At 45.4% G+C, this 12,514-nt stretch overlaps 1 protein-coding gene across 1 annotated transcript in view; it reads right to left on the reverse strand.

Moving 5' to 3' along the window:
* Positions 1-12,514, reverse strand: part of LOC147673372 (uncharacterized) — a 51,356-nt gene that overhangs the window by 23,260 nt on the left and 15,582 nt on the right. Inside the window, exons 2-4 of the mRNA XM_086947231.1 lie at positions 7,854-7,967; positions 5,156-5,482; positions 1,300-1,451 (exon numbers count right to left, since the gene is read on the reverse strand). Of these exons, the coding sequence (XP_086803357.1) occupies positions 1,300-1,451; positions 5,156-5,482; positions 7,854-7,967 (593 nt within the window). The remainder of the gene's footprint in view (positions 1-1,299; positions 1,452-5,155; positions 5,483-7,853; positions 7,968-12,514) is intronic.

A 12,514-nucleotide genomic window follows, 5' to 3' on the forward strand; every position in this document is an offset into this window, starting at 1 on the left:
TTACCATTCCATTCGCGCTTCAGCACTCATAGAGCCAACATGCCACAATTACCATTCCATTCGCGCTTTAGCACTCATAGAGCCAGCATTCCACACTTACCACTTCATTCACTCGTCATCACTCATGTATTCAACATTCCACACTTACCACTCCATTCATGCTTCATCACTCATGCAGCCAACATTCCACACTTACCATTCCATTCAAGCTTTAGCACTCATAGAGCCAGCATTCCACACTTACCATTCCATTCAAGCTTTAGCACTCATAGAGCCAGCATTCCACACTTACCTTTCCATTCAAGCTTTAGCACTCATAGAGCCAGCATTCCACACTTACATTTCCATTCGCGCTTTAGCACTCATAGAGCCAACATGCCACAATTACCATTCCATTCGCGCTTTAGCACTCATAGAGCCAACATGCCACACTTACCATTCCATTTGCGCTTCAGCACTCATAGAGCCAACATGCCACAATTACCATTCCATTAGCGCTTTAGCACTCATAGAGCCAACATGCCACACTTACCATTCCATTCGCGCTTTAGCACTCATAGAGCCAGCATTCCACATTTACCATTCCATTTGCGCTTTAGCACTCATAGAGCCAACATGCCACACTTACCATTCCATTCGCGCTTTAGCACTCATAGAGCCAGCATTCCACATTTACCATTCCATTTGCGCTTTAGCACTCATAGAGCCAACATGCCACACTTACCATTCCATTCGCGCTTTAGCACTCATAGAGCCAGCATTCCACATTTACCATTCCATTCGTGCTTTAGCACTCATAGAGTCAGCATTCCACACTTACCATTCCATTCGCGCTTTAGCACTCATAGAGCCAACATGCCATACTTACCATTCCATTCGCGCTTTAGCACAGAGCCAGCTTTCCACACTTACCACTCCATTCATGCTTCATCACTCATGCAGCCAACATTCCACAACTACCAATGCAGTCGTGCTTTGTCACTCATACAAGCTGATCAATGGCCTAAAACATAGGGCATGGATGTGACACATCCCATTTCCTTATAAGGACAACAAATATCCTGATGTAACACTGAGTTATGTTCGTAATTAAGTAGTGCTTTGCATAGTTAGATAGAGTGAGAAAACCATTGCGAAGAAAGAACACTTTGGATAAGGGAAGACAAGACTTTGAAAAGGAAAGACTTTCGTTTGCTCCCATGTAAATTTCAAATTTTGGATTCAGACCTTGTAAGATGTTAATAATCAAAATCTACTGCCTACAGGACTGTGATCCCACCAGAAAGTGAAGTTACACACCTGTTCTTCCCGGCTGTTTACTGACGCTAGCTGGGATTTATGAAACATACACTGTTGTCGGCTGGCCAACCAGTTCAGGCGTTCTTGGGAGAAATAGTAGCAGTGCAGATTTTGAAACGTCCAATCTTCTTGGCAGGACCGACAACGAATGGCTGAAAAGAGAGGGTGGGAAGGGGAGGAAGCAAGTGTCGTTAACGTTTGATATAGTTTATTGACAGTTCATTGCTGGTTCATTTGTGTGATCCTTAGTAACTCAAAGTGGATGTTGTAAGCGTGTTAGATTTTCAGATTTTTTTGGGAAGAAATTAAGTGCTTAAGTATTATCAAGGTGTCAACAGTTGCACTGGTGGCTTAAGGAAACCATCTATTGGAACCTGGCAGGACCTGTGACCATTCAGAAGCAGTCCATCTTCAGCTTCCCGGATCCTTCTGTTCCCAAGATTCTGGATCAGGCTGTGTGAGACATTAGCAAAGATAGACCAGAAAGAAGTGGAAGACTATGATGAGGAGTAGGCGGTTGGACAGTTATCCTGCGGGGTGCCGCCATGTCATCTGCTCCCGTTTATTCTTTAAACAAATCTTTTCTCTTCCGCTTACGTCTATTTCATCAATTACTGTCTCAAGCCATTTCTTCTGGATTTCCTATTCGGATACCCACCCATGGGTCAGGCTGAAGGAACCCTGAGACCTGGGTCATTGATAAAAGGCACTTTGACCAACTAACCTTCCGGAGCCCAGATTATTTGGACAGACATTTTAATGCTCTCTTCTTCCACTATACCTTGGTTCTTGAAAAACACAGTTTCTCTATCCAGCTACATCAAATCCTCACTTTTATCCCCCAGAACATTCAGTCCATGGACTGGACAAAGTCATGGACTGAATTTGGTAACAGTGTCAACACAAGGACAACTCTATTTATTCAGGCCTAGACACATTATACACTGAAAGCTGTGAGCATCCTCTTCCAGCTAACGTAACAGGGGCAGGTACCTGCCAGTCCCCACCAAAGTTACTCTCATGGTTATCTGAACTTCGCACAATTTCCTTCTGCTCAACATGAATCAATGCTGAGTCTGAAAAATGCACTCAGCTATATCAATCTGTGTGAAGAAGACTTTATCAGTACAGGGCGTGTGTTCTGCTGTGTTCTCTGTCCAATGAACTCAATTCAATTCAATATATGCTTTATTGGGCATGTACAAACAACCATAAAAGCAATTACAAGTTTAAAATATAGTTCTAAAAACAGTCCTTTTAGAAAAAAAATCCCTCAAAATAGAGCTTAAAAATTGCTGATAGGAGAGGTTTGCGCTAACCAGTCCCAAGACGCACTGTGCCGAAGATGCCCATAAACAAAATAAACTGAAGTTCAACCAGAATTTGGAAAATCAAATCTCAAATGGTAATTTTTTTAACATTGGCAGGAGATTCTGAGAGAGCACCATTGGTATTGGCAGGAGATCCTGAGCGAGCACAAACTGTGTTGAAAGTTTGCCCTAACAATGGGTTATTATGACCCAAAAGACTTTGGAGATTCGACATCTTTGAATATTGGAATGTCTTGAGGACATTTATTTTCTGATCATCAGATGAAGTGCATAAAACCATGAATGGATTTTGCATACTCAACATATATATATATGATTGCATGTTTGCTGATTAAGCATAAATTATTTGATTTTCCAATTCTAGAGGAACTCCAGTTTAATTTTGTTTGAACGTCTTTAGCATATGAGTATCTTCGGTACTGTGCGTCCTGGAATTGGTTAGCAGATCTCTGCTGTCGGGGATTTTTAAACTCCTGCTCAACAAGGCCATACAGATCTCAAACATTGTTGGGCATTACACCATCAAATGACTCCTTACCTGTCGCCCATCTCTATGTTCTGACACTGACATTGGAAACCTCATTAGCTAGTAGGTCTGGCAGGCCAAGCCCATCACGGTCACACTGAACAGTCAAGTGTGTTATGGAATCTATTGGCCTGGTTCACAAACTATATTTTGTAGTATGTAAAGTATTTCTACGGTAGACTACTTAAATACTACAAAATGCAATTCACAAACCTATGAGTGTAAATACTTACCTTCACCTTGCCTATCTTTTTGCTATAAGGTCCTCACACATGTAAGTTTACTACTTAGGAGCCGATTACGATCTCGTTAGGAAGGGCTACAAACTGGATACCGAAAAAGTAAATCCGATTCGGAGCCTATGTTTCCGAACGAATCGTCACCATTTCCGAACGACCAAGTACGACGCGAGGAAGCCATCCGCACTGACCGGATCGGTTCCAAATGCCATCTAGGCAGTCTGACTCGTTCTGAGATGATTCATGCAGCGCAATGGTGACGGTTTCTGAACCAGCGAGTACGATGACCGATTCTGACAGTCTCATCAAATCGATTTCGACTAGATGAAATGGCTGTGGGAATCGGGATTGGCCCCCCTTCACCCGGGGCCCTCCTAATCAGTTGCAGGGGGTAGCCATGGGTCCCCCCTTTCCATACATGCACAGTGTGGCGGACACCATGGGGTGTCCACCACAGGGTGTACGATTTCCCCCACCCCTTTTTTCAATGGTAGCCTGTGTTTATGTTGGGTACACAGGCTCCCCATGAATTCAATGGGGGTCTGACCGAACTGAGTCCATACACATACGGACACATCATACTCGGTCGGTGGGACTCCCAGAGTGCGATTCATACGGAAAGCATTCCCAACACGATTTGGGGGGAATCCTTTCCTAACGTATTCGTAATCGTCCCCTTAGTAGTAAATGTGGGAGCCACCATGGGGAGTGGCAGAAAAGTTTACTACTACATGAGAGGGTTTTAGGGACGTGTAAGGATAGGTTTGGAGAGCATTAGCAAGGGGTTTAGGGAGGGACATGCACTCTCCCCCAAAAGAATAAGCCTATTGCAATTCACCAACTTCATTTCTATGGTTGGACCCAAAACAGTAGCCAATGTACTCCAGTGCAGATGGGGAATAATTCCAGCCCACACATGACCAACCAATGGCACTGCAAGAACCCGTCCACAGAAAATAATGGCTGCAGGGACGTAAAATAACAATCCCATAGGAAATAATGGTAAATAAAATAAAATAATTTGAACAAGTTAAAAATACATTTACATTAATAAAATAGATCTAAAAATAAAACATATTTAATATGTTATTTAAAATGAATCTTTTAATTAATTCTACAGATAATTTTAAGTAATTTATAATACATAAAATATATTATGTTTTTTGTTGTTTGTTAATTTAAACTTCAAACTTTTTAATGTAATTTAATATATTTCAAATAATTAACATTTACATTAGAATTAAGTTCGTTTTTAAATGGTGTTCTGCATTTACAATATATAAAGTTAATTTACAAAATTATTCAACATAAAAGTATTCATACTCATTTTAGAATTTTGAACACACTTTTTAATACACTTTTTTACTTTTCCCCTGTACTTAACCACAGGGGGAGATCTCTGTCACAGATATCATAACCATCACTTTAAAGTTTCCTCTCTTGAATACATCTTGTACACAGACCATTAAGAACATACAATCTTAGAAGACTTAATATTAACTCAAACTAAAAAGTCTGCAAAAACGGTATTTCAGCTGATCTCCTCCAAACACAGCAAGATATCTTCCATTATGTGGCTGAAGGGCTTGAGCATCATACTTCAACGTCTGAATATACCTAATTCGTAGGAATTATTTTTGACTGATGACAACCTCATAACATACAGATCAAGCCATAAATGCAGAACTTCATTTGTGACTATTGCAAGATTCAAATACTATATCGCTGCCAAGCTATCGGACTCACACAAATGACCTCACCTGTATGACCGCTCATGTCCTCCCTCGAACACTGAAAAAGGTTTCGTCCTTGCAGCCATTGCCACATATGTGTCCAGTGTTCATCTGCTTGCCTCTGCTGCTCCAGCAGGCCTTGGAGTGTCTCGTTAGTGTTTTGGAAGGATACAGACATATTTTGGTATAGCCAGGTCATTGTGTCGTACTCGGCTAGCAACTGGGTAAGGTTTTGCTGGGCGGTGTCCCACTTCTTGGAGAAATACATGACTTCTTCAGATAAAAGGGTGGCATTGGCAGAGTATTGCATCACTTCCGCTGTCATCTCCTGCAGTTGACTGGACCACCTCATGGCTGGAACACATGAAAGATGACTTCAACAGAGTCACAAAATTCAATCGGGCATGAGGCAATTTGTACGTGTAATAATCATGGATTGGTATCAAGAGCAGCTGACCATTAGGAGATGGCACAAACGTTTTCTAAGAAGACACAAGGAGTTTGAGTCTTCAGTTGTCTTTCAGAAACACTCTCACACTCTATAAATGCATCTGCTAGTTGCAATGTCTTCCTTTCCGAGCCAGAGCAGTCCCAGTCCAGCCAGTCCAAGTGCTGCTACAATTCCCCAAGGAGTGCTTTCATCTTATGCCTTATTGATGGTAAAACATATCTTGCCATTAAAATGACATGGGAGAGAAACTACAGCAGAGAGTTGGGATTTACTAGCCACACCTACCCTTAAATGACACCCCTGAAAAGTCTTTTAGCTAACTCCTTTGGTGCCTTAATGTACATCAGGTTAGACATTCATATGAAATTTAAGGTTAATACTGGGGTCATCAGTAGGTTGGCCATCTCTGTACTATCTCTTCACTGACACGATTCCAGGCCTTGCCCTTTGTATAAAAACCTAAGGCATTCTGGGTATTGTAGTCTTGGTGTGCTTCAAAAATACTAATTAGATGAATACAATGGATAACATTGATTTGTAGATGAAATGCTTAGGACAGGAAACCTAGGTCAGCGATACCATTAAATGCTTTGGTCACCCTAGCAATCAGTGCAGCCCTCACATTAAGAGCAGTGTGAGAGGATTAAACTTAACATAGACAATGAAACATCACACAGGAAGCATACCTGCCTGATGGTATAACTTATGCATGACACCACACCTTCTGCTACTCTTGGTTTTATGAGCCAATGTCACTTTGCATGCTGGGATTTCTAAGCCCACTTATAATGACAACCTTAAAATTACGAATTCTGGAACGCAAAAAGTAGGTATCATTAACCCTGGGCGGTGAACTCCGCTCCGCTCACGGAGTTTGTGGAGTTTCCCTTTCTCCACGTTACTCGGAGCATGTTGAGTTCCGAGAAACTCTACTTTGCGCAGCGGAGCAGAGTTTTTTCCTCGCTCGCATTCACTAACATCAAGTTGGTGAATGCGAGCGGGGAAAATCCACCTCCAGGCGAGATTTTTTCTCGTTTGCCAACATCAAGTTGGCGAGCGTGGAAAAAAAAACTCCCAGCGAGATTTCTCAATGGGGGGCGGGGGGTCAGGTTTCTCATTGCGGGTGGTCGCTTATGCTCGAGCCCGCTCGCGTTGAGAAAGTGCCTGTTCGCATTGAGAAAGCTGTCAGTTGAGTAAAAATCTACTCGAGCAGCAAAAAGGTAAGCTTGCGCTGTGCATTGCACTGTTCGCAATGATTGCACAGTGCGGACTAGCATCCAGCACTGTGCAATCACCGCAAATGGCATTTTTCTACCGTACTCCGCAGCTTGCGGAGCTCCGCGTAGTGCAACAAGTTTATTTTTGCACTTCGCGTAGTGCAACTCCGCGAACTCCGCCCAGGGTTAGGTATCATACAAAATATGGTGGGACACTTAACAGCCATAGGGAAATCCACTTTACACATATGGTGCACAAGGGGCTACATTATAGATAAGGCACACAGTCCCACTGTGTTTTCATTTTGAACAGCTCATCAGCGAAGCACAGACCAGCTGTTCGAAGCCTCCTGTTTGACTTTCACTATGCTGGCAACAACCAGCATTCCGTTCAAAGAGGACAGAACTCCTCCTGCAGGCAGGTACAGTGAGTGACTGCACTATATACATGGGGATCTTTGGGTAATCCATGTCTACTCTTTCCCATGGGTGACCTTGAAGGTCCACCTCCTCTATGTGGCTCATAGTCAGTGTGCCTCTTGCTTGACTCTTTACCTTTGCGCCTACATTGGGATCCCGGCTAATCCATGTCACTCCCTTACCAAGGGTGACCAATAGGGTTGCACTAACTGTGCACTACCTTTATCTGGCACATAGTCGGTGTGTCTCTTGACTGATTCTTTGCACCTACCACAATGTCTGTAATATTGCGCTGATGCAAAAGGAATAGGTTCCCTCATTCCCCTGGAACCAAAATCCCAAGCAAATGAGGGAAAGTCTCTTAGAGATTGCAATTGCACACATTTTGCGCCAACGCGATCTGCATTACAGAAGGGGCAGCACAGGTGACTATGACTCCTTCCAGAATATCAAAGTGCCCCAGGGGCGCAAAAAGCTGTCACTCATGCAGTTATGCCCCCGGGGCACTCTCAATATCACGACACCTGGTGGCCATCAGAGGCCCAACCCAAAGAGCAGCAGAAGACCCATGTTTTTTAAGTAAGCTTTGGAACAATGCTTATTGAAATGGCAAAATAATATTCTGCAAAATACTTACAGAGAATTGAGAGAGTGATCACAAGCACCAGCAGGATGAGTGTTAAAATGGCCAGAGTCCACACCAACTTTGTAGACGCTGGCGAAGAAACAGGTGTCTTTCCAGTCGTGGTCACTGAAAGAAGGAACATGTCACCAGTCTACGTGTTGACAGCATGAGTCATTTGTGATTGGTGTGGGCTGTCTTGTGGTTTCTTGAGCAGTTACACCTCTTCCCATCAGTCATGCATCCCTGCCTGTGCTTGCACGCCCCAGAGCACATAACACAACGGTAACAGTGTCATCAGCAGCCCCTGTGGTGCAGAGGTCCCACACCTTTCAGGGGCTTTCAGCCCAAGTCCTATAAACATATCTATTTATAGGCTCTGTCCTAGACATGCAGACACTCAAGCACCCTTGGCCGATGCCCGGTGGAGCTGTCCACTGCAGCTATAGAGGAGTTTGGCTCTGGTTCACCACTCGGCCTTCACCTACCCAGCCGGACATCGGACATTGTGTTCCTCGTCTCACCGTTATGTTTCTTTTCCCTCCCCTGTCTCCTCCCTCCTTGATTCTTTGACTGCCTCCCCCTTTTCAGGTCTGACTTTTCTTTGTCCCCTGAAGTTCTTTCCCCCTTGACGTTTTTTTTCTATGTTATGCTATGCTTTGGTAACTCATGTAACTATGTTACACTGTTTCCCTTTCTATGTTATGCGACGCTCCAGCAACCGATGTAACTATGTAACAATGTTCTGAAACAATATTCTACCTCATGTAAAGCGCTCTGATACCTCCGGGTCTAGCCAGCGCTATATAAATCTTTTCAAATAAAATAAAAGAAACAAATTAAGAAAAATAAATGCAGTGTTTTTGTCCTCTTGCTCACTGGTTTTTAATTTCTTTATGGTTCCTTTCGTTTGTTCCTATTGCAAAGGTGCTTAGGTAGACATGTGCTTAGTAAATATAAAGGCAGCTGTAATACAAATAATATTATTACTCTACCTGTGAGACAAGAGGGCACAGGAGCACCCAGTCATGTGGTGTTATGCTGTTGGCATTGGGAGATGCATTGCAGAATTGGAGCATCCTGGTGACCCTCTCCTGGTCTTTCTCAGATTGGCCTGGCGCTTCTGACATGACCGCTCACTTTTGCTGTGACTCATCTCAAAGCGTGCCACTTACAGCTGCTAGTAAACAGCCATCTGGTAGGTATGGTTATCCTGCCTCTCTACGCTATCTGGACACCATGGATCTGATTTAGGGTTAAATGGGAAGCAAACATCGGAGGACTTAGAAAGACTGCCCAAATGTATGCACTTGATTTAGAGCTGGTGGCAGTGGACATCTGATATGTGTAGGAAGAGGTAAACTCTTTCGATGGAGTAGCCAGCCATCCCTTATTTGCTACCATCCACTCCCTCCAGTGGTATGTTTGGATTCTGGCAATGATCTGCAATGGATCTGTGATGTGCAGTGTGACATGTATATGTGGGAATCAAGCATCTTCCAAAACTTTTTAATGTACTCCTTGCCTCAAGCTGGCTACAAGGGTGGGTGCAGCTATAGGGGAGAAGATGTGGGCTAGTGGCTAGAGCTGCAACTCTGGAAATGGTGGACCAGGGTTGAATCCAACCCCAGCTTTACATCTTCTGATTCTGAACAAATCACGTAACCTCCCCATGTCCAATTAAATATGCACAAAATATGTCTGTCTTGTAACATTGGTGAGTCTCATATAAAAAGGTCTAATGCCTTTGGTCCAAGTTTGTGCTATATAAATCCCATATCCAATCTCATCTGCCATGCAACAGACCAACCAGTATCAGACTCTTATGTCTGTTTTCTTCACCATATATTAAATCAAGACGAGGGAGAAATAAGGGATTGTAATCCATTCAGCTTCCTTGCAGTAACACAAAATATCATAAGGGAATGGATCACTTGACCTGAGATCACTTGAGCACGCTCACCTCTCTTTTTTTCGTTGATAACTACATTAATAACCAGTGGTTCTCCTCCGGATAGAGGAAAGCATACGACAAAAAAGAAACCCAATGATGATGCTGTCACGTTCTTAACAGGGCGGAGAACCAAGATATACCGCCTCACGGCTTGTGTATGTGAATGAGAGATTTTTAGGTTTAAAGCTTTTTATTAAGGCAAAACATAGGAGAGAAGGGGACAAAGAAGGGAGGGGTATGCACATTACAAACAAAAACATCAAAGCAAGAGTAGTCAGAGCATGGTGATGGACAGTGGCAACCGCAGATAAAGTTCAGTTGAAGAAAGGCTTGACGTGTTTGCCACTGTCGGTGAAGCTGAAAGGCTAAAGAAAGGAAAAGCAAGAAGCCGACCCTCCTTCCCCCCTTTAACCCTCCCCCAACACCCCAACTCCCCCCCAACCCCCGCCCAACTTCCCCACGTCCAGTGCTTAGGTCATCAATGCGCCCTATCTGCTTGCGTCTGTCTAATCCATCCCGTAGGCGGTTGGAGCGGCAAGGCCCGAAAGAGATACAAGATCTGGGCAAGACCGTCATCTTAACCGCAGCTATTCTGCCAAGCCAGGACAACATTCCTTTACCCCAGCGGGCCAACTCCTCCTTGATTTTCCTGCCCAGAGATGCGTAATTGGCCGTCACCATTGCTGGTAACGTCGGTGCTAACAGAATCCCCAGGTAAGGTACCAGGGATGACGACCACTGCATAGGAAAAAGCCTCTGCAGGTCTCGTCTTGTATCCACTGCCAGGGACACATCCAGGGTCGCTGACTTCACCATGTTCATCTTGAAGCCCGCCACTTTCGAGAAATCATCCAGCTCCTTAATGCATGCCGGGAGGGCCCGCATCGGGTCATCCAGGGTCAATAGGACATTGTCTGCATAGAGACTAACCGTATGGACATATCGCCCCATCTTAACCCCTATCGCATCCGGGTTCTGGCGAATCCTCTGGGCAAACGGCTCCATGTATAGGGCAAAGAGAAGTGGGGAAAGCGGGCACCCTTGTCTAGTACCCCTTTCTATCTCGAAGCTGCGGGAGCTACAGCCATTAACTCTAACTGTAGCCGATGGGGACTTGTAACAATTAAAAATCATCGAACAGAACTTCTCTCCGATACCCATCTTCCGGAGCATCTGTTCAAGATAGGGCCAATGAACGCGATCAAATGCTTTCTCCGCGTCCACCACCAGCAGCATTCTTACTCCTGGAATCCGTGAGGCCTTCTCCAAGACGTGCACCACTCTCTTGGTATTATCGACTGTTTGTCGACCTGGGACAAATCCAGCCTGATCAGCCTCTATCAGGCCCGGCAGATGTAAAGCCAGTCTGGATGCCAAAATCCCCGTATATAGCTTTAGGTCAACATTCAGGAGGGATATTGGCCTGTACGAGCCACAGAGGGTCCGGTCCTTCCCTGGTTTCGGAATTACCGAGACCGTTGCTCTTAATAGGTCCGGCGGAATGGCCCCCGGTGCAGAGAAGGAGTTGAATAGGCGGGCAAGGATAGGTGCCACAACCGGGCAAAAGGTCTTATAAAACAGGGACGTATAAAAGTCCGGGCCCGGGGCCTTCCCATGCTTGAGCCTGGAGATGGCGGCTATCACCTCCTCTACGTGAATACTACGTTCCAGGTGCTCCGCCTGCGCTGGGTCCAGTGCCGGGAGGGCCACCGACTCCAGGTAGTCCGCTGTATCTTGCGGCAAAGGGGGCTCCCCTGTGTAGAGGTCTTCATAGAACCTACGGAACACCTCCGCTACCGCTGCGTGCTCAGAGACCGCCACCCCATCAGAATCCAACAGTTCCTTAACCAGGTTACGCTGATGCGCCACACGAAGCCTATTCGCCAGGAGTTTTCCACACCTGTCCCCTCCCGTGTAAAACGCGTGTTTCAGGCGCAGCGCCGCGTATTCGGCCCTGTCCATATCTAACGCCGATAAGAGTTTCCTAGCAGCCTTCAGCTGTTTCCATATCCTAGGGGCCCCCGTACGGCGATGTACATGCTCCAGTTCTCTAACTTTGGAAGTCAACTCCTCCCTCTTGCGCTGTCTCTCCCTGTTCTCTGCCGAGGAGATAGAAATAAACTCCCCTCTCAGGACCGCCTTCAGCGCCGCCCACTGTGTCGCTAGCGAGGTGTCTGGGTTATTGTTATGTGTTTGGTACTCCCGGATTGACTCCTCAATGTGTTTCACAACAGTTTTTTTATGTAATAGAGTGTCCCTAAGACGCCAGACACCGAGGGAGGGGGAGACCGGTGGCAGCACAAATGTACCCGCGACCGGCGCGTGATCTGATAATGAGAGGACCCCTATGTCTGCCGTCTTAGCAGAGGCACACATCGGTCCGCTGACCAACAAGTGGTCCAACCTCGCATATGTCCGGTGTGCATGTGAATAATAAGAATAGTCTCTATCCGTGGGGTGCAGTGTGCGCCAAAGGTCGTGCAGGTCCAGATCAGCGAGCCGAGCCTTTCCTGCCTGTGAAAGTTCCCCAGTTTGCGGGTGTCTCTGCACGGATCTATCAAGTGCGGAATCAAAAACCATGTTCAGATCCCCCCCCTAAAATGATATGTCTGTCCGGGGAGGCAGTCACGTCCACCAACGCCGAGTCTAGAAAGCGCTCCTGGTGGTCGTTCGGGCTATACAAAGAGCCAATAGTAAACGCCACATCCCCCAGCTTGAGGCG

This window comes from Lissotriton vulgaris, chromosome 12, assembly GCF_964263255.1.
Source record: "Lissotriton vulgaris chromosome 12, aLisVul1.2, whole genome shotgun sequence".
Taxonomy (NCBI): domain Eukaryota; kingdom Metazoa; phylum Chordata; class Amphibia; order Caudata; family Salamandridae; genus Lissotriton; species Lissotriton vulgaris.